This window comes from Hyla sarda (genome assembly GCF_029499605.1).
Source record: "Hyla sarda isolate aHylSar1 chromosome 1 unlocalized genomic scaffold, aHylSar1.hap1 SUPER_1_unloc_2, whole genome shotgun sequence".
Taxonomy (NCBI): domain Eukaryota; kingdom Metazoa; phylum Chordata; class Amphibia; order Anura; family Hylidae; genus Hyla; species Hyla sarda.
In genome coordinates, this window is record NW_026607581.1 from 878,482 (window position 1) to 901,602 (window position 23,121).

At 47.2% G+C, this 23,121-nt stretch overlaps 2 protein-coding genes across 2 annotated transcripts in view; one reads left to right on the forward strand and one right to left on the reverse strand.

Annotated features, from left to right (window-relative positions):
* The window catches only part of LOC130298059 (zinc finger protein 436-like), a 178,073-nt gene that overhangs the window by 29,121 nt on the left and 125,831 nt on the right, over nucleotides 1-23,121 (reverse strand). The window lies entirely within an intron of this gene.
* Nucleotides 541-10,365, forward strand: LOC130298084 (oocyte zinc finger protein XlCOF7.1-like; the record flags this gene model as incomplete). The annotated part of the gene is made up of 3 exons (XM_056550977.1): nucleotides 541-603; nucleotides 770-1,052; nucleotides 8,671-10,365. Coding segments are annotated over 3 exons (1,146 nt in total), but the record flags the coding sequence as incomplete, so codon positions are not given.

Sequence of the window (23,121 nt, forward strand, 5' to 3'; positions counted from 1 at the left end):
TGGTGATGACTGGAGAGGTGACACTGCTGGGACATTATACAGTAATGGAGGGGTCTGGTGATGACTGGAGAGGTGACACTGCTGGGACATTATACAGTAATGGAGAGGTCTGGTGATGACTGGAGAGGTGACACTGCTGGGACATTATACAGTAATGGAGGGGTCTGGTGATGACTGGAGAGGTGACACTGCTGGGAATGCTGGGACATTATACAGTAATGGAGGGGTCTGGTGATGACTGGAGAGGTGACACTGCTGGGAATGCTGGGACATTATACAGTAACACCACCGGAGGGGTCGGGGTGATGACTGTATCATTATGTGTCAGGTTCCTATAAGGTGTCAGGACGTGGCGGTCTATTTCTCCATGGAGGAGTGGGAGTATGTAGAAGGACACAAGGATCAGTACAAGGATCAGGTCATGATGGAGGATCAGCAGCCCCTCACATCACCAGGTAATAGACATGACTATATACACACGTCCTCTCATTATTTGTATGTAAAGAATGAATTCAGTCTCTGTATGTGTTCCCTACAGTCAGACCCAGTAAGAGATCAGCACCAGAGAGGTGTCCCCGTCCTCTTCTTCCACAGGATGATCAGGTAGATGGAGATATTCCCTATGATCTGTAGAAGGGCTGTGAAGCTCTTGTGGTCAGTCCCCTCACCCTCCATGACTCCTCATCTCCTGCTCATCTATAACATCCCACGTGACTTCTCCTACTGTCTGATGACTTTTACTATATTTCTTCCACATTTTATGAGTCAGGGAGAAGATCTGAACAATATTAATGCTTCAGAGACAGATGTGAGCAGTGATGAGCAGTATAAGGAGAACATTTCTACAGGGAAAGATCTGATCTATATTAATGCTACAGACATAAAGGAAGAAGAGACAGACGTGAGCGGTGATGAGCAGTATAAGGAGGACATTCCTACAGGGAAAGATCTGATCTATATTAATGCTACAGACATAAATGAAGAAGAAGAAGAGACAGATTTGAGCAGTGATGAGCAGAATGAGAAGGAAATTCCTACAGGGAACTGCCCAGGTGAGTAGTAAAAGTCACAGATTCTGCTCAGTCACTGACTAATAATTTTATATGGAATTTTGTTTAAAGGGGTTCTCCGATGGAAATTAATTATTTTAATCTACTGGTTCTCGAAATTTATTCAGTATTGTACATTACTTATATTTAAAAATCTTAATCATTCCAGTACTTATCAGCTGCTGTATGCTCCAGAGGGAGTTGTCTAGTTTTTTCCAGTCTGACCACACTGCTCTCTGCTGACACCTCTGTTCATGTCAGAAACTGGTCAGAGCAGGAGAGGTTCGCTATGAGGATTTGCTTCTGCTGTGGACAGTTCCTGACCTGGACAGAGGTGTCAGCAGAGAGCACTGTGGGGCCACAATCACATTACAGTCTTATCCAAAGTAACTTATAGAGAATCTGACCCCTTGTTCTCCACACTAAAGCCAATATACGGGGTTATAGTGGGGTAAACAGCTTTACAAAGAGGGGTCACTTACTCACATCCGTGTAGTATATGCAGAGTTCCGGCGCTGTAATCTTTAGCTGCATTGCTACGTTGTGAGAGATTGTTCTGTATTACAAACTGGAGAAATGTGAATTCCATGAAGGTCACAAACGTTTTCCACCCTGAAAGCTGCCGTCACCACAGCTCCCATCCTGGGTCACCACAACCCAGCTTTCCCGTTCATACGATGCGTCTGAGACAGAATAGGTGTCTCACCTTCCTACCCCAGAGAGACCATTTTATCCTTATAGCTTTATTACCAGGAATCTTTCCTCAGTGGCCATCATTTGTCCCTCAAGGAGTGGCCGCACTTGTCTGTGGGTACTACCGGACCTATACTAATTCTTATGGATCACAAACACTTCATTTACCTCCCTGCGGCCAAATGTTTATCTCTAGGACAGGCTAGGTGGGCCTCTCTTCTTCTTCTCCCCATTTTATTATGTGTCTCCTTTCTTATTGGCACTAAGAACACTAAGGCCGCGTTCAAATGGCTGAAAATGTGCGGAATGAACACCCAGAAAACACGGGCGACATTCCGCAGATTTGAAGGATCCGATGGTCGTCTCATTTCTGAGCGGAATCTGCAGGAAGAATAGACAAGTCTATCTGGACATTCCGTCGTGTGCACAGTGCAGCAGAATCTTATAGAAGTCGCCTCGACAGCACATAGACTAAAATCTTATGGAAATCAAGCGGACTCTGCTGCAGCTTAGTGTCCGTGTGGAATATTCCTGCAGAATTCTGCAGTGTGAACATAACCTAAAGCTGATGCCCTGTCTCATACCAGTCATACCTGCTGACCGTATTCTAGCACTATATGTAGTACTGTCACCTGCCTGTTGGGGGCCCCATTCTCACCGCTCTAAGCTCTGCTCCTGTTCTGACCTCTATAACTTTTATATTTTTCCACCTACGGATCTGTATTAGGGTTTATTGTTTGCGCCATGAGCTGTAGTTTTTTGTAGGTTTTTTCTCTGGGATTAATAAATAAATAGGTCGGGCAGACGAGGTGCGGCTATCTGGCTGCCCACTTGTTCCATATGGTTTGGGAATCTCCTCTGTAAGTTCCTGATACTGCTCATTCATACAGTGTACGGGTTTATCTATTGGAGCCTATAACTTGCCTGTTGGGTCTTCTAGGATGTGGAGCGGAGCCCTCTGGGATTGGCCAGAAAACTCATTGCTCAGTATTGGATTAGAGCCGCTCCTCCTACTGAGTTTTTGGACTAAATGGGTATCAAGCTTTTCTTCTCCTCGCCCCACAACCCACAATCTAATGTTACCATGGAACGTTTTAATCAGGTCTTGGAGTAATTTCTGCTCTTCTATATATCGGACCGGTTACCCTTGGGCGGAGTTTGCCTGTAACAACGCCGTGAATTCATCCTCGAGTGTGATTCCGTTTCTGACTACAGTTTCGAACCCTCCTTATTACTCTGAATTCTCCACCAGTAAACGTTCCGACATTAGAAAACCATCTCCAGTAACCCCAGTCCACATGGGTATTATTCCAAGGATCGCTCTAGAGGTCCATGTAGCGGAAGCTCCAGAATGACTGTAAGACAATTAATGACACCCTCCTTGAAGGTCCGGGAGAGGGTATGGTTGTCCACCCGAAACAAGATTCCCTGCACTTCCACCATAAAAATGGCTCCCCTGTATATTGGGCCCGACCACGTACTTTGACAGGTTAAAGGGAATTCCAGGAATAAAAAAACAGGCCTTTTTTTTTCTTTCAAAGACCGCGCCCTGTTTGTCTCCACTTTGGATGTGGTTTTACAACTTGTCTCCATTCACTTCAATGGAACTGAGCTGCAGAACCACACCCAACCTGGAGACAGACAGGGAGAGGTCTTTGAAAAAAAAAAAGGCCTGTTTTTTTATTCCTGGAATGTTGCCTATGAACTTAACCTCGCGCCCTCCATACAGACTTCCAAGGTCATCCACATTTCATTCTTAACCCCTTAAGGACTGTTCCCTTTTTCACCTTAAGGACTCGGCCATTTTTTGCAATTCTGACCACTGTCGCTTTAAGCATTAATGACTCTGATGCTTTTAGTTATCATTCTGATTCCGAGATTGTTTTTTCGTTACATATTCTACTTTATGTTAGTGGTAAAATTTTGTAGTAACTTGCATCCTTTCTTGGTGAAAAATCTCAAAATTTGATGAAAAATTTGAAAATTTATCATTTTTCTAACTTTGAAGCTCTCTGCTTGTAAGGAAAATGGATATTCCAAATATTTTTGATGTCTACTTTATATTTGCATCATAAAATTGACAAGTTTTTACTTCTGGAAGACACCAGAGGCTTCAAAGTCCAGCAGCAATTTTTCACAAAATTTTGAAACTCACTTTTTTTCAGGGACCAGTTCAGAAATATCCCACAAATGACCCCATTATAAAAACTGCACCCCACAAAGTATTCAAAATGACATTCAGTCAGCGTTTTAACCCTTTAGGTGTTTCACGGGAATAGCAGCAAAGTGAAGGATAAAATTCAAAATCTTCATTTTTTACACTCGCATGTTCTTGTAGACCCAATTTTTGAATTTTTGCAAGGGGTAAAAAGGAGAAAATTTTTACTTGTATTTGAAACCCAATTTCTCTCGAGTAAGCACATACCTCATATGTCTATGTAAAGTGTTCGGCGGGCGCAGTAGAGGGCTCAGAAGGGAAGGAGCGAAAAATGTTTTTTTGGGGGCATGTCACCTTTAGGAAGCCCCTATGGTGCCAGAACAGCAAAAAAACACACATGGCATACCATTTTGGAAACTAGACCCCTCTCGGGGAACATAACAAGGGGTAAAGTGAACCTTAATACCCCACAGGTGATTCACGACTTTTGCATATGTAAAAAAAAAAATATATATATAAAAATTCCCTAAAATGCTTGGTTTCCTAAAAGTTTTACATTTTTAAAAAGGGTAATAGCAGAAAATACCCATTTGGCTTTTTGAAAGCAAATTTTGCTCTGGGGGCATGCCGCATTTAGGAAGCCCCTATGGTGCCAGAACAGCAAAAAAAAAAACCACATGGCATACCATTTTAGAAACTAGACCCCTCGGGGAACGTAACAAGGGGTTAAGTGAACCTTAATACCCCACAGGTGTTTCACGACTTTTGCATATGTAAAAAAAAAAAAATGTTTTTTACCTAAAATGCTTCTTTTCCCCAAAAATTTACAATTTACATTTTTAAAAAGGGTAAAAGCAGAAAATACCCCCCAAAATTTGTAACACTATTTCTCCCGAGTACGGCGATACCCCATATGTGACCCTAAACTGTTGCCTTGAAATACGACAGGGCATTTGAGGCCTAAATTAGGGATTGCATAGGGGTGGATATAGGGGTATTCTACGCCAGTGATTCCCAAACAGGGGGCCTCCAGCTGTTGTAAAACTCCCAGCATGCCTGGACAGTCAGTGGCTGTCTGGTAATACTGGGAGTAGTTGTTTTGCAACAGCTGGAGGCTCCGTTTTGGAAACAGTGACGTACCAGACGTTTTTCATTTTTGTTGGGGAGGGGGGCTGTGTAGGGGTGTGTGTATATGTAGTGTTTTTTTACTTTTTATTTTATTTTGTGTTAGTGTAGTGTAGTGTTTTTAGGGTACAGTCACACGGGCGGGGGTTCACAGTAGTTTCGCGCTGGCAGTTTGAGCTGCGGCAGAAAATTTGCCGCAGCTCAAACTTGCAGCCGGATACTTACTGTAATCCTCCGCCCATGTGAGTGTACCCTGTACGTTCACATTGGGGAGGTGGGGGAACATCCAGCTGTTGCAAAACTACAACTCCCAGCATGTACGGTCTATCAGTGCATGTTGGGAGTTGTAGTTTTGCAACAGCTGGAGGCACACTGGTTGTGAAACACCGAGTTTGGTAACAAACTCAGTGTTTTGCAACCAGTGTGCCTTCAGCTGTTGCAAAAGCTACAACCCCCAGCATGTACGGACAGCGGAAGGGCATGCTGGGTCTTGTAGTTATGCAACAGCTGGAGGCATACTACTTTGGCTGGGGATGCTGGGGATTGTAGTTATGTAACAGCTGGAGACACACTGGTTTGCTACTTAACTCAGTGTGCCTTCAGCTGTTGCAAAACTACAACTCTCAGCAGTCACCGACAGCCAACGGGCATGCTGGGAGTTGTAGTTATGCAACCAGCAGATGCACCACTACAACTCCCAGCATGCACTTTAGCTGTTTGTGCAAGCTGGGAGTTGTAGTTACACAACAGCTGAAGGTACACTTTTCCATAGAAAAAATGTGCCTCCAGCTGTTGCAAAACTATAAGTCCCAGCATGCCCATAAGGGCATGCTGGGAGTTGTGGTGGTCTGCCTCCTGCTGTTGCATAACTACAGCTCCCAGCATGCCCTTTTTGCATGCTGGGAGCTGTTGCTAAGCAACAGCAGGAGGCTGTCACTCACCTTCAACTATCCAGCCGCATCAGGTCAGTTTCTCGTCGTCGCTGCTGCTCCTGGGGCCCCGATCCCAACATTGACGCCGGGGATCGGGGTCCCCAGCTCCCGGTGTGCACGTCCCGCACCCGCTCACATCCTCTGGAAGAGGGGCGGAGCGGGTTGCGGGAGTGACACCCGCAGCAGGCGCCCTGATTGGTCGGCCGGGAAACCGGCCGATGAATCAGGGTGATTGTGAGGTTGCACCAGTGCCACCTCACCCCTGCTGGCTATGGCCCCGATCAGCCAGTAATTCCGGGTCATCGGGTCACTGGAGAGCCGATTGACCCGGAATCCGCCGCAGATCGCTGGACTGAATTGTCCAGCGATCTGCGGCCATAATGACCCCCCTGGGCGATATGCCGGGATGCCTGCTGAACGATTTCAGCAGCGGTGGGGGGGCCGGGAATGGACAGGACGTACTCAAACATCCTGAGTCCTTAAGGACTCGGAAAAGGGGCCGTTTGAGTACGTCCTGCGTCCTTAAGGGGTTAAAGTTGTTGTTATGCAATCACTACACCTCACTACACCTTGCCGGGGTGGGATTATGAGGTCTGCAGTATCCGTGACTCCCATATGTCCAGGGGCGGCCTCCAGTATCTAATCCTCTGGAAAGGCTATGGAGCAGAGGAACGGTCCTGGGTCCCAGCTACAGATGTACGCGCTCCTGCCTTTCTCTGTGTCTTTCATGCTTAAAGGGGTACTCCGGTGGAAAACAATTTTTTTTAAATCAACTGGTGCCAAAAAGTTTAACAGATTTGTAAATTACTTCTATTTAAAAATCTTAATCCTTCCAGCACTTATCGGCCTCTGTATGCTACAGAGGAAGTTCTTTTCATTTTGAATTTCTTTTCTGTCTGAAACAGTGCTCTGTATACTGCTGCTATCTCTATGGGATCAGGATATATAGTAGTTATATACCTCCCCTCCAGCTTTATCTGTATACTGCTGCTGCTATTTCTATGGGATCGGGATATATAGTAACTATACACCTCCCCTCCAGCTCTGTCTGAATACTGTTGCTATCTGTATGGGATCAGGATACATAGCAGTTATACACCTCTCCTCCAGCTCAATCTGTATACTGCTGCTATCTCTATGGGATCAGGATATAGAGTAGATATATGCCTCCTCTCCAGCTCTATCTGTATACTGCTGCTGTTATCTCTATGGGATCAGGATATATAGTAGATATATGCCTCCCCTCCAGCTCAATCTGTATACTGCTGCTGTTATCTCTAAGGGATAAGGATATATGGTAGTTATACACCTTCCCTAAGGCTGTGTCCATACATTGTATATTTGCCATGATTTTCCAAATTTGGCTATTGCCATAGTTGCGCAAATTGCAGAAAAACCATGTAACCATGGAAACGTGTGAACGAATCTGAAGACTTAAAATCTACAGAAAACAACTAAATTGTAAATATAGGTAAAGTTTTGCAATATTTTTGAAAAAAACCCTCACCTTGAATAAGAAAGTGTCCTGATAAGTTCCATAAGGTATGGGGGGGGGGGGGGGGGGCGGTGTGGTTCTCCCTCGGCTTTCACCTCTTTTCTGTCCTCCGCACTCTTGTCTCTTCCTTTTAACCCTTTCCTCTTCTGTTTTTCTCCTTCCTTTCTTCCCCCACGATCAGACATTTTATCCTTTGGATAGTGGATAAGATGTCTGTGGGCGGAGTACCCCTTTAAGGTTCCCGGTTTAGGTTGTATTGTGTCTGTAGTCAGTGACTGTGTTATGCAGCTGTCCTCACTCTGTATACATCATGCTGTGCTGAATGGGATTTTGTCATAGACTTCCATGGTCTGTACTTACACTGTTTGCTTTTTGTTGTAATTGTTTTTAAAAAGTAGTAAAGTGTAACCCAAACTATGAAAATTAGATATCACTGTGATTGTATGGACCGGACTTATATCTTAATGCACATTAATACAATGTAAGATCAGTCCCACAAAAAACAAGCTCTCAAACGCAGTGTATATGGAAAAATAAGAGAGTTATGGCTATGAGGAGAGGAGGAAAAAATGAAAACACAATTTCCTGGGTTGTTAAGGGGTTAAAGGGGTATTCCAGGATTTTTTTTACTATGATACAGGGGCTGTAAAGTTAGTGTAGTTCATAATATAGTGTCTGTACCTGTGTGTGACGGTTTTCTCACAATTCTTCTGTGATTTTCACCCCAATATTTATTTTCACCAGCATACAAAATGACTGTTGTCTCAGATTTTTCCCAGGTTGCAATGCGGCCGAGACCTGACATCACTAGTTAGCTGATGACAGGGAGCCTGTATGCTTCAATGGGTGGAGCGATCGCTTGGTGGGAGAGAGATCAATCTACAACTAATGCAACAGCTGTAGGCACCCTGATTGAAAACCACAGGCCTTTGGAATGGATGCAGCTCATTTATGTTTCAATGGGTGGGGTGGGTGATGTGTGGGAGGGAGGAAAATGGAATTATGGGATTTGTAGGCAAAGAAGGAAACTCAAACAGTAAATACCAGTTCACAAAAAGCCACAGTGTTATGTAATCTCACAACATAGCCATTTAGCTCCAAAACAAGCGCAGATCCTTCCTAAGCATGTCCATTACTGTCTGCCAGGTACGTACTAAATAACCTTATGGTGGAGAACCCCTTTAATACTGATAATAAAATCTGTGTTATTCTCTGCAGATTCTTGTAGCAGGAGATCAGAGGAGAATCTTATATCTTCAGATTATAAAGCAGATGATGATATCACACAAGATACATATGAAGAACATTCCATTATCCCAGATACACCCTCAGCCCTTCACAGCCAAGATCTGTCATCTCATCCTTATATACAGGTCCTGTCTTCTCAGTCATCACAGGATGTTCAGCAAAATAAAAGTCACAGAAGGAATGATGGACATCAACAAGCTCATACAGTAAAGAAAGCATATTCATGCTCAGAATGTGGGAAATGTTTTCCTTTTAAATCAAGTCTTGTTACACATCAAAGAACTCACACAGGAGAGAAGCCATTTTCATGTTCAGAATGTGGGAAATGTTTTAATCAGAAATCAATTCTTGTTGTACATAAAAGAACTCACACAGGAGAGAAGCCCTTTTCATGTTCAGAATGTGGGAAATGTTTTACTTTTCAATCAAGTTTTGTTAAACATCAAAGAACTCATACAGGAGAGAAGCCATTTTCATGTTTAGAATGTGGAAAATGTTTTGCTCAGAAATCAGATCTTGTTAAACATCAAAGAACTCACACAGGGAAGAAGCCATTTTCATGTTCAAAATGTGGGAAATGTTTTACTCAGAAACCACATCTTGTTGTACATCAAATAACTCACACAGGAGAGAAGCCATTTTCATGTTCAAAATGTGGGAAATGTTTTACACAGAAGTCAAGTCTTCATCAGCATCAAAGAAAAGAACTCACACAGGGGAGAAGTCAATTCAGAGGAATAATTGATGCAGATAACACATCTATATATTAACCATGTACATAGGATAGTTGACAGTAATATATATATATATCATTTCCAAACTTGTTACCAATTTTTAAGAAGTTCTCTATATTATATGATTTATTATTCTTATATTCATCTCCGCACACTGGACTTATAATAAATGTAATATTGTCCCTGAGGTTGTATATAGGGAATGTAACGCGTCAGTGTTGTCCCCGCCCCCTTCTCATTATGATTATAGAGACTTTAATTCAAGGCATCAGACAGGATCCGCGCGTCTCCCTTGAAGATCGTCTCTTCTGAACATAAGACGCTGCAGATACTTTTATTTATCACAAACCCTAGACCAGCGTTTCCCGTCTTGACGTCTATTTTCGGTCTCAGATCATAAAATCCATTTTTCTATATGAGAAGTCGTCAATATGTCAGCGTCCCCCGGGTTCAGTAAACATCGGTGTAATTCTTTTCCTTTTCTTTGTCCTCCCCGGGGTATAAAATCCCTAGAGATCTGATCACATCTGGTACAAGATCTCTTTACTTCACACTTTGCGCCATTATTACACGGATTGAAGACCCAGTTACACGCTCGTAAATTCCCATATATGTCGCGGATTGGAAGGAAAAAGGTTCTTTATTTATTCTTTTACATAAACAATTGCATAACAAATACAAAGTAATAAAGTTTACCTCTTCAAGAAGTTGCTCAAAATTCTAACAATGTTTCTCATATTTAAAGGAGTACTCCGGCGCGCACTTTTTTCCTTTTATCCTGTCCGGGCTGCAAAATAAAAGAAAACGCACTTTCTCTTACCTGCCAACGAGCCCCCGGAGCTCCGGTACACTCCGGTACAGGTGTTCGGTCCCCGGGCTGTATTCTTCTTACTTCCTGTTAGCCCGGCACGTCACACGGAGCTTCAGCCTATCACCGGCCGCAGCGATGTCCCGCCTCGGGGCCATTATGTGACATTTTTTAGCTCAGTGTAAAGACGTGAATCCATTGTTCCTCACTAAAAGTCTTATCTAAATCCTGTTCCCACTTCTTACAGCAAAATCAAAACCGAAAGACCAGGGAGTCAGGAGTTTGTCTGGCGCAGAGAGAGGAACCATCAGGCAGCCAAGTAAAATCAATGGATTTATTAGATGCAACGCGTTTCGCTGCGCATGCGCAGCGAAACGCGTTGCATCTAATAAATCCATTGATTTTACTTGGCTGCCTGATGGTTCCTCTCTGCGCCAGACAAACTCCTGACTCCCTGGTCTTTCGGTTTTGATTTTACTCTTACCCAGGAGGGCTGCAGTGGACCTTCTTCTTTACTTCTTCTGCACTTTACCTTGTTGTGTGTGGGCGCACAACCAACTTTGGTAAGCGGCTTGGGAATTACCGTCCCCTACCCCCACCAACAAGATCTACTGATCCCGCACATGAGGCGCCTTCCTCCCTTTCTCTACTTCTTACAGCAATCAGGGAGTCCAGGATTAGGTAACAAGGTATTAGAAGCTTTTCATACTCCCTTAGTAGATAAACATGGGGTAAAATGACTATATAATGACTTGGATCTGAAAGTGACATGTTTAGAGATGAGACATAGGGGGAGATTTATCATGGCTTTTAGAGCATGTTTTTGTCTGTTTTGGCGCAGTTCAGGCGCAAGCAGCATATTATGAGACTTTTCTGCGCCTTTTGATATAGACAGTTTTACTCTTTTTGCCGACCCGTAGAACTATTTCTTTCTGACCCTGCAGTGGTCACGTATTTATCATTTGCGACTTATGTCAAAAGTCGCTATTTTGTGCGTAAAGGTACATTTTTAGGCACAAAGCTAGACCACTTACCAGTAGGTGTGAGAATAATTTCTACCTTCCACAATTCAACCTTTAACCCCTTCCCGCAGAATCCAGTCTATAGATGGTGAATTGCGCAGGTCCTTCACGCATTCTGCTGTCTATAGACGGCATTCAGTTAACCCAGCGATGCGCGACATCACACGGGTTAACTGACAGAGGTGCCGCTGTTACCAGCCCGATGGCCGATAACTTATACCGATATTCTGGTAGAAGTTTTGGGCTATTTCTCCCCCCTCAGAAGCCGATGCAGATCAATGATTTAAAGCTGGCGCTTTAAATCAATGAACTGCAGGGGCTTTAGTGGGGCCAGAGACCGCCGCCGCCGCCCACTTCTCTCCCCCTGCCTGTCCTGGGGTCCTCCCAAGTCCAACCGCCGCCGCTGCCCCATTGCCTCCCCCATCCTGGGTTTTATAATTACCTGTTCCCGGGGTCCGCGCTACTTCTGGCTCCGGCGGCGTCCTGAGCTGTCACTGTGTGCACTGACGGTGATGTCGCGTTGATGACATCACTCGTCATTGTGCAGCGCACAGGACGCCGCAGGAGCCAGAACATGGCCCAGCAGATGTCCCCAATCTGGTCTCCAATCTGGTCCCCAATCTGTTCTCCTCCAGTTGTTGCAAAATTACAACTCCCAGCATGCCCCTCGGCTGTCTGGGCATGCTGGGAGTTGTAGTTTTGCAACAACTGGAGGCACACTGTCTGGGAAACATCATCTGTTTTCCAACTCCCAACCCATGTGCCTCCAGCTGTTGCAAAACTATAACTCCCAGCATGCACTGACAGACCATGCATGCTGGGAGTTTTAGTTTTGCAACAGCTGGAGGCACATGGGTTGAGTTATGTAACAAACTCTGTTTTGCAACCAGTGTGCCCCAGGTGTTTCATAACTACAACCCCCAGCATGCACGGACAGCCAAAGGGCATGCTGAAAGTTATAGTATTGAGCCTCCAGCTATTGCATAACTACAAGTCTCAGCATGCCCTTCTGTCACTGCATGCTGAGAATTGTAGTTTTGCAACAGCTGGAGGTTTGCCCGGCTATGCGCTGACAAGTACTTGCCAGTCCATGGCCAGTATTTGTCGGCGCTTTTGCATACCAACGCTCACCCCGTGGTGTACCCCTATAGGTACATGTACGTTGGGAACCCAGGCCTCTGGTTGTTGGTCTGACTCTTTTTTAGAAAAGGTGTTTAGACAGGAGAGCTGCACCTTATCCATCATTACTCCTGCGCATTATTGATGAATAAGGGGAACGCTAGTCAAAGAATAGACAAAAAAATGGTGGAAATGTGATCTAACACAGACATTTCTTGATAAATCTCCCCCTATGTATAGTTTATATTTCCATCATAAAATTGAGATGTTTTTACTTTTGGACGACATCAGAGGCTTCAAAGTTCAGCAGCAATTTTTCACAAAACTTTCAAAATTCGAATTCTTCAGACACCAGTTCAGGTTTGAAGTGGATTTGAAGGGTCTTCATATTAGAAATACCCCATAAATGACCCCATTATAAAAACTGCACCCCCCAAAGTATTCAAAATGACATTCAGAAAGTGTGTTAACCATTAAGTTGTTTCACAGGAATAGCAGCAAAGTGAAGGAGAAAATTCACAATCTTCTTTTCTTACACTCGCATGTTCTTGTAGATCCAATTGTTCAATTTTTACAAGGGGTAAAAGGAGAGAAATTCCTAAAATGTGTAATGTGTAAGGAAATACCTCATATGTCTATGTAAAGTGTTCGGCGGGCGCAGTAAAGGGCTCAGAAGGGAAGGAGCAACAATGGGATTTTGAAGAGCCAGTTTTGCTGAAATGATTTTTGGGGGGCATGTCGCATTTAGGAAGCCCCTATGGTGCCAGAACAGCAAAAAAAAAAACACATGGTATACTATTTTGGAAACTACACCCCTCAAGGCACGTAAGAAGGGGTACAGTGAGCCTTAACACCCCACAGGTGTTTGATAAATGTTCATTAAAATGGGATTTGAAAAGGAAAAATTTGATTTTTTACACTAAAATGCTGGGGTTACCCCAAATTTTTCACAAGTGGTAATAGGAAAAAATGGCCCCCACAATTTGTAAATACATTTCTTTGATTTCTTTGGAGTACGGACATACCTCATATTTGGATGTTAGCAGATCAGCGGGTGCACACCAGGTCTCAGAAGAGCAGGAGCGCCATTCGGCTTTAGGAGAATTTTGTCAGGGGCCTTGAGCGTTTACAGAGCTACCATGGAGCCAGAGCAGTGGGACCCCCCTTCAAGTGCCATCATTTTGGAAACTACACCCCTCAGGGAACGTAACAAGGGGTACAGTGAGTATTTACACTTCACTGGTGTTTTGAACAGTGGGCCGTAAAATGACAAAATAGTTTTTTTTTTCACAAAAATGCTGGTGTTATCCTAAATTTTTCATTTGCACAAGGAGTAATAGGAGAAAATGCCCCCCAAATGTTGTAACCCCATTGCTTCCGAGTATGGAAATACCCCATATGTGGGTGTCATAGAGGCTCAAGAGTCATAGAGCTATGTTTGTATTTGAGGCCTATGGCATATCAGTAGCTGACGGTTACATATATTCAGAGGAAAATAACAAAAAGGAAAAACCCACATGTGACCCCATTACAGACAGTACCCCCCCCCCCCCCCCCCTGGGAAAGGTGTATAGGCAGTGGCGTTGCGACCCGGGTGCGGCCTGCATCAGGTGACACGAACCTAATGGGGTGACACCAAGACGCTCCGCAGCACCCACCCCCCCCCCTCCCCAGCCACACCGACTCCCCCCTTCTGTGCCCGACCGGCCTCCTGTCCGTCAGGAACAAACCCCCCCCCCCGCCTTCACGTGCGCTGTGCGGTGCGCCCATCCGTCAGCACCCCCCCCCCCCCGGCCTTCACCTGCACTTTGTGTGCGGTGCGCTCGTCCATCAGCACCCCCCCTCCGGCCTTCACCTGCATGGTGTGCCCGTCCGTCAGCACCCCTGGACCCTCCCTCCCGGCCTTCACCTGCACTGTGCACCCATATGTCATCACCCCCCCCCCCCTCGCCTTCACCAGCACTGTGCCCGGCCTCCGCTCCCACGTCTTCGGATGCGCTGGCCTGACGTCCCACCGCATGGCCGCGCAGGAGGACATAGTCACTCGCAGGGCGCCCGGAGAGAAGGATCGCTGCACTGTGTGTGTGTGTCTCTCTGTCTGTCTCTAGCTCTGTCTGTGTGTCTCTGTCTGTGTGTGATTGTCTGTGTGTGACTCTGTGTGTGTGTTTGTGTGTGTGACTCTGTATGTGTGTGTATGTGACTCTGTGTGTGTGACTGTGTGTGTGTGACTGTGTGTGTGTGACTGTGTGTGTGTATGTGACTCTGTGTGTGTGTGACTGTGTGACTCTGTGTGTGTGACTCTGCGTGTGTGTATGTGACTCTGTGTGTGTGTGTGAATCTGTGTGTGTGACTGTGTGACTCTGTGTGTGTGTGATTGTGTGACTCTGTGTGTGTGTGTATGTGACTCTGTGTGTGACTCTGTGTGTGTGACTGTGTGATTCTGTGTGTGTGTGACTGTGTGTGTGTGACTGTGTGTGTGTGACTCTGTGTGTGTGTATGTGACTCTGTGTGTGTGTGACTGTGTGACTGTGTGTGTATGTGACTGTGTGTGTGTGTGACTCTGTGTGTGTGACTGTGTGACCCTGTGTGTGTATGTGACTGTGTGTGTGTGACTGTGTGACTCTGTGTATGTGCGACTCTGTGTGTTTGTGTGACTCTTTGTGTGTGTGTTTGTGTGACTGTGTGACTCTGTGTGTTTGTGTGACTCTGTGTGTGTGTGTTTGTGCGACTGTGTGTGTGACTGTGTGTGTGTTTGTGACTGTGTGACTCTGTGTGTGTGACTGTGTGTGTGTGACTGTGTGTGTGTGACTGTGTGTGTATGTGACTCTGTGTGTGTGTGACTCTGTGTGTGTGTATGTGACTCTGTGTGTGTGTATGTGACTGTGTCACTCTGTGTGTGTGACTCTGTGTGTGTGTGACTCTGTGTGTGTTTGTGACTGTGTGACTCTGTGTGTGTTTGTGTGACTGTGTGACCCTGTGTGTGACTGTGTGTGTGTGTTTGTGTGACTCTCTGTGTGTGTGACTGTGTGACTCTGTGTGTGTGTGCGACTCTGTGTGTGTGTGTTTGTGTGACTGTGTGCGTGTTTGTGCGACTCTGTGTGTGTGACTCTGTGTGTGTTTGTGTGACTGTGTGACTCTGTGTGTGTGTGTGACTCTGTGTGTGTGTTTGTGTGACTGTGTGTGTGTGACTGTGTGACTCTGCGTGTGTGTGACTGTGTGTGTGACTGTGTGACTCTGTGTGTGTGTCTGCCTGTGAGTGTGTGTCTCTCTGACTGTGTGTGTGTGTTTGTGTCTCTCTGTGTTGTCTGTGTATGTGTTTTTTTTTTTGGGGGGGGGGGGGGGGTTTGAACCAGCGATCTAATGTGGGGAGACTTTGACCCATTGTGGGGAACCTGCTGCCTAATGTGGGGAAACTACTACCAAATGTGCAGAGTCTATACTATCTAATATGGGGAAACTGCTACCTAATGTGGGGAATATATGCTACCTAATGGGGGAAAACTGCTACTTAATGGGGGGAATCTGTGCTACCTAATGTGGGGAAACTGCTACCTACCTAATGTGGGGGAACTGCTGACTACCTAAAGTGGGGGAGCTGCTGCCTACCTAATGCTCCCCCCCTGGCAGTAGCACCCTCATCATCCACCAGCAACATCCCCCCCCCCCCCCCAGCAGTAATACCTCCATCAGCAGATCCCGATGGTGGATGATGGGGGTGCTCCTGCCAGGAGGATGATCCTGCCGATGGATGATGGGGGTGATACTGCCAGGGGGGATGGCCAGTAGCACCCTCATCATCCTCCAGCAACACCCCCCCAGTAGTAGCACCCCCATCATCCACTAGCAACACCACCAATATCCCCCTCCCATGGTAATAGCATCAGCTAACGGATGTTGAGGGGTGTTACTGCGGTTGTGGTATTATATTCAGAGGGTGCACTGTATGGCAACATTATATTCAGAGGGCGCAGTTTGTGGTAGTATTATATTCAGAGGGCGCAGTGGGTGGTAGTATTATATTCAAAGGGTACAGTGTGTGGCGGTATTATATTCAGAGGGTGCACTGTATGGCAACGTTATATTCAGAGGGCGCAGTTTGTGGTAGTATTATATTCAGAGGGCGCAGTTGGTGGTAGTATTATATTCAGAGAGTACAGTGTGTGGCGGTATTATATTCAGGGGTACAGTATGTGGCAGATTTATATTCAGAGTGTACAGTATGTGTTGGTATTATATTCAGAATGTACAGATGTGTGGTAGTATTATATTCAGTGGGTACGGCGTATGGAAGGTTTATAATCAAAGAGTATAGTGTATAGTAGTATTATATTCAGAGGGCGCAGTTTGTGGTTGTATTATATTCAGAGGGCGCAGTGGGTGGTAGTATTATATTCAGAGGGTACCGTGTGTGGCAGTATTATATTCAGAGGGTACAGTATGTGGCAGATTTATATTCAGAGTGTACAGTATGTGTTGGTATTATATTCAGAATGTACAGTGTGTGGTAGTATTATATTCAGTGGGTACGGTGTATGGAAGGTTTATAATCAAAGAGTATAGTAGTATTATATTTAGAGGATACAGTGTCTGGCAGGTTTATAATTAGAGATGAGCGAACTTACAGTAAATTTGATTCGTCACAAACTTCTCGGCTCGGCAGTTGATGACTTATCCTGCATAAATTAGTTCAGCTTTCAGGTGCTCCCGTGGGCTGGAAAAGGTGGATACAGTCCTAGGAGAATCTTTCCTAGGACTGTATCCACCTTTTCCAGCCCACCGGAACATCTGAAAGCTGAACTAATTTATGCAGGATAAGTCATCAACTGCCGAGCCGAGAAGTTCGTGACGAATCGAATTTACTGTAAGTTCACTCATCTCTAGTTATAATAATACTTGTTTTCATATAGAGGATGAGAATACGCTGACATAGTGAGGAGAAGTCTGGGCGTCACATTCTGCAGAGAGAAGTTTTAGTTGGACCAGGCAGTATGTACCATCTGAATTAGATAAGAGAAGACTGTAGAGAAGACGTCACCTGTAATCACTGATATCATTGTGTATTCTCCTCACTATAGAGAAGACGTCACCTGTTGTCACTGATATCTGTTACGCCGAGCGCTCCGGGTCCCCGCTCCTCCCCGGAGCGCTCGCTTCACTCCCTCCGCTGCAGCGCTCCGGTCACGTCCTCTGACCCGGGGCGCTGCGATCCTGCTGCCAGCCGGGATGCGATTCGCGATGCGGGTAGCGCCCGCTCGCGATGCGCACCCCGGCTCCCCTACCTGACTCGCTCCCCGTCTGTTCTGTCCCGGCGCGCGCGGCCCCGCTCCCTAGGGCGCGCGCGCGCCGGGTCTCTGCGATTTAAAGGGCCACTGCGCCGCTGATTGGCGCAGTGGTTCCAATTAGGGTTTTCACCTGTGCACTTCCCTATATTACCTCACTTCCCTTGCACTCCCTTGCCGGATCTTGTTGCCTTAGTGCCAGTGAAAGCGTTCCTTGTGTGTTCCTTGCCTGTGTTTCCAGACCTTCTGCCGTTGCCCCTGACTACGATCCTTGCTGCCTGCCCCGACCTTCTGCTACGTCCGACCTTGCTTCTGCCTACTCCCTTGTACCGCGCCTATCTTCAGCAGCCAGAGAGGTGAGCCGTTGCTAGTGGATACGACCTGGTCACTACCGCCGCAGCAAGACCATCCCGCTTTGCGGCGGGCTCTGGTGAAAACCAGTAGTGGCTTAGAACCGGTCCACTAGCACGGTCCACGCCAATCCCTCTCTGGCACAGAGGGTCCACTACCTGCCAGCCGGCATCGTGACAGTAGATCCGGCCATGGATCCCGCTGAAGTTCCTCTGCCAGTTGTCGCTGACCTCACCACGGTGGTCGCCCAGCAGTCACAACAGATAGCGCAACAAGGCCAACAGCTGTCTCAACTGACCGTTATGCTACAACAGTTGCTACCACAGCTTCAGCAGTCATCTCCTCCGCCAGCTCCTGCACCTCCTCCGCAGCGAGTGGCCGCTCCTGGGATACGCTTATCCTTGCCGGATAAATTTGATGGGGACTCTAAGTTTTGCCGTGGCTTTCTTTCCCAATGTTCCCTGCATCTGGAGATGATGTCGGACCTGTTTCCCACTGAAAGGTCTAAGGTGGCTTTCGTAGTCAGTCTCCTGTCCGGAAAAGCCCTGTCATGGGCCACACCGCTCTGGGACCGCAATGACCCCGTCACTGCCTCTGTACACTCCTTCTTCTCGGAAATCCGAAGTGTCTTTGAGGAACCTGCCCGAGCCTCTTCTGCTGAGACTGCCCTGTTGAACCTGGTCCAGGGTAATTCTTCCGTTGGCGAGTATGCCGTACAATTCCGTACACTTGCTTCAGAATTGTCCTGGAATAATGAGGCCCTCTGCGCGACCTTCAAAAAAGGCCTATCCAGCAACATTAAAGATGTTCTGGCCGCACGAGAAATTCCTGCTAATCTACATGAACTTATTCACCTAGCCACTCGCATTGACATGCGTTTTTCTGAAAGGCGTCAGGAACTCCGCCAAGATATGGACTCTGTTCGCACGAGGCGTTTCGTCTCCTCGGCTCCTCTCTCCTCTGGTCCCCTGCAATCTGTTCCTGTGCCTCCCGCCGTGGAGGCTATGCAGGTCGACCGGTCTCGCCTGACACCTCAAGAGAGGACACGACGCCGTATGGAGAACCTCTGCCTGTACTGTGCTAGTACCGAACACTTCCTGAGGGATTGTCCTATCCGTCCTCCCCGCCTGGAAAGACGTACGCTGACTCCGCACAAAGGTGAGACAGTCCTTGATGTCTACTCTGCTTCTCCACGTCTTACTGTGCCTGTGCGGATGTCTGCCTCTGCCTTCTCCTTCTCTACAGTGGCCTTCTTGGACTCTGGATCTGCAGGAAATTTTATTTTGGCCTCTCTCGTCAACAGGTTCAACATCCCAGTGACCAGTCTCGCCAGACCCCTCTACATCAATTGTGTAAATAATGAAAGATTGGACTGTACCATACGTTTCCGCACGGAGCCCCTTCTTATGAGCATCGGATCTCATCATGAGAGGATTGAACTTTTGGTCCTCCCCAATTGCACCTCGGAGATTCTCCTTGGACTTCCCTGGCTTCAACTTCATTCCCCAACCCTGGATTGGTCCACTGGGGAGATCAAGAGTTGGGGGTCCTCTTGTTCCAAGAACTGTCTAAAACCGGTTCCCAGTAACCCTTGCCGTAACTCTGTGGTTCCTCCAGTAACCGGTCTCCCTAAGGCCTATATGGACTTCGCGGACGTTTTCTGCAAAAAACAAGCTGAGACTCTACCTCCTCACAGGCCTTATGATTGCCCTATCGACCTCCTCCCGGGTACTACTCCACCCCGGGGCAGAATTTATCCTCTCTCTGCCCCAGAGACTCTTGCCATGTCCGAATACGTCCAGGAGAATCTAAAAAAGGGCTTTATCCGTAAATCCTCCTCTCCTGCCGGAGCCGGATTTTTCTTTGTGTCCAAAAAAGATGGCTCCCTACGTCCTTGCATTGACTACCGCGGTCTTAATAAAATCACGGTTAAGAACCGCTACCCCTTACCCCTCATCTCTGAACTCTTTGATCGCCTCCAAGGTGCCCACATCTTCACTAAATTGGACTTAAGAGGCGCCTATAACCTCATCCGCATCAGAGAGGGGGACGAGTGGAAAACGGCATTTAACACCAGAGATGGACACTTTGAGTATCTGGTCATGCCCTTTGGACTGTGCAATGCCCCTGCCGTCTTCCAAGACTTTGTCAATGAAATTTTTCGTGATCTGTTATACTCCTGTGTTGTGGTATATCTGGACGATATCCTAATTTTTTCTGCCAATCTAGAAGAACACCGCCAGCATGTCCGTATGGTTCTTCAGAGACTTCGTGACAACCAACTCTATGCCAAAATTGAGAAATGTCTGTTTGAATGCCAATCTCTTCCTTTTCTAGGATATTTGGTCTCTGGCCAGGGACTACAGATGGATCCAGACAAACTCTCTGCCGTCTTAAATTGGCCACGCCCCTCCGGACTCCGTGCTATCCAACGCTTTTTGGGGTTCGCCAATTATTACAGGCAATTTATTCCACATTTTTCTACCATTGTGGCTCCTATCGTGGCTTTAACCAAGAAAAATGCTGATCCCAAGTCCTGGCCTCCTCAAGCAGAAGACTCCTTTAAACGACTCAAGTCTGCCTTTTCTTCGGCTCCCGTGCTCTCCAGACCTGACCCTTCCAAACCCTTCCTATTGGAGGTTGATGCCTCCTCAGTAGGAGCTGGAGCTGTTCTTCTACAAAAAAATCCTTCCGGGCATGCTGTCACTTGTGGTTTTTTCTCTAGGACCTTCTCTCCAGCGGAGAGGAACTACTCCATCGGGGATCGAGAGCTTCTAGCCATTAAATTAGCACTTGAGGAATGGAGGCATCTGCTGGAGGGATCAAGATTTCCTGTTATTATCTACACCGACCACAAGAACCTCTCCTACCTCCAGTCGGCCCAACGGCTAAATCCTCGCCAGGCCCGGTGGTCTCTGTTCTTTGCCCGATTTAATTTTGAGATTCACTTTCGTCCTGCCGATAAGAACATTAGGGCCGATGCTCTCTCTCGTTCCTCGGATGCCTCAGAAGTTGATCTCCCTCCGCAACACATCATTCCACCTGACTGCCTGATCTCCACTTCTCCTGCCTCCATCAGGCAGACTCCTCCAGGAAAGACCTTTGTTTCTCCACGCCAACGCCTCGGAATCCTCAAATGGGGTCACTCCTCCCATCTCGCAGGTCATGCGGGCATCAAGAAATCTGTGCAACTCATCTCCCGCTTCTATTGGTGGCCGACTCTGGAGACGGATGTTGGGGACTTTGTGCGAGCCTGCACTATCTGTGCCCGGGATAAGACTCCTCGCCAGAAGCCCGCTGGTTTTCTTCATCCTCTGCCTGTCCCCGAACAGCCTTGGTCTCTGATTGGTATGGATTTTATTACTGATTTACCCCCTTCCCGTGGCAACACCGTTATTTGGGTGGTCGTTGATCGATTCTCCAAAATGGCACATTTCATCCCTCTTCCTGGTCTTCCTTCTGCGCCTCAGTTGGCTAAACAATTTTTTGTACACATTTTTCGTCTTCACGGGTTGCCTACGCAGATTGTCTCGGATAGAGGGGTCCAATTCGTGTCTAAATTCTGGAGGGCTCTCTGTAAACAACTCAAGATTAAATTAAATTTTTCCTCTGCATATCATCCCCAGTCCAATGGACAAGTAGAAAGAATTAACCAGATCCTGGGTGATTATTTGCGACATTTTGTTTCCTCCCGCCAGGATGACTGGGCAGATCTCCTTCCATGGGCCGAATTTTCGTATAACTTCAGGGTCTCTGAATCTTCCTCCAAATCCCCATTTTTCGTGGTGTACGGCCGTCACCCTCTTCCCCCCCTCCCTACCCCCTTGCCCTCTGGTCTGCCCGCTGTGGATGAAATTTCTCGTGACCTTTCCATTATATGGAGAGAGACCCAAAATTCTCTCTTACAGGCTTCTTCACGCATGAAGAGGTTCGCGGATAAGAAAAGAAGAGCTCCCCCCGTTTTTTCCCCTGGAGACAAGGTATGGCTCTCCGCTAAATATGTCCGCTTCCGTGTCCCTAGCTACAAGTTGGGACCACGCTATCTTGGTCCTTTCAAAATTTTGTGTCAAATTAATCCTGTCTCTTATAAACTTCTTCTTCCTCCTTCTCTTCGTATCCCTAATGCCTTTCACGTCTCTCTTCTCAAACCACTCATCCTCAACCGTTTTTCTCCCAAATCTGTTCCTCCCACTCCTGTTTCCGGCTCCTCGGACGTCTTCTCGGTCAAGGAAATTTTGGCTGCCAAAAAGGTCAGAGGGAAAAATTTTTTTTTAGTAGACTGGGAGGGTTGTGGTCCTGAAGAGAGATCCTGGGAACCTGAGGACAACATCCTTGACAAAAGTCTGCTCCTCAGGTTCTCAGGCTCCAAGAAGAGGGGGAGACCCAAGGGGGGGGGTACTGTTACGCCGAGCGCTCCGGGTCCCCGCTCCTCCCCGGAGCGCTCGCTTCACTCCCTCCGCTGCAGCGCTCCGGTCACGTCCTCTGACCCGGGGCGCTGCGATCCTGCTGCCAGCCGGGATGCGATTCGCGATGCGGGTAGCGCCCGCTCGCGATGCGCACCCCGGCTCCCCTACCTGACTCGCTCCCCGTCTGTTCTGTCCCGGCGCGCGCGGCCCCGCTCCCTAGGGCGCGCGCGCGCCGGGTCTCTGCGATTTAAAGGGCCACTGCGCCGCTGATTGGCGCAGTGGTTCCAATTAGGGTTTTCACCTGTGCACTTCCCTATATTACCTCACTTCCCTTGCACTCCCTTGTCGGATCTTGTTGCCTTAGTGCCAGTGAAAGCGTTCCTTGTGTGTTCCTTGCCTGTGTTTCCAGACCTTCTGCCGTTGCCCCTGACTACGATCCTTGCTGCCTGCCCCGACCTTCTGCTACGTCCGACCTTGCTTCTGCCTACTCCCTTGTACCGCGCCTATCTTCAGCAGCCAGAGAGGTGAGCCGTTGCTAGTGGATACGACCTGGTCACTACCGCCGCAGCAAGACCATCCCGCTTTGCGGCGGGCTCTGGTGAAAACCAGTAGTGGCTTAGAACCGGTCCACTAGCACGGTCCACGCCAATCCCTCTCTGGCACAGAGGGTCCACTACCTGCCAGCCGGCATCGTGACAATAT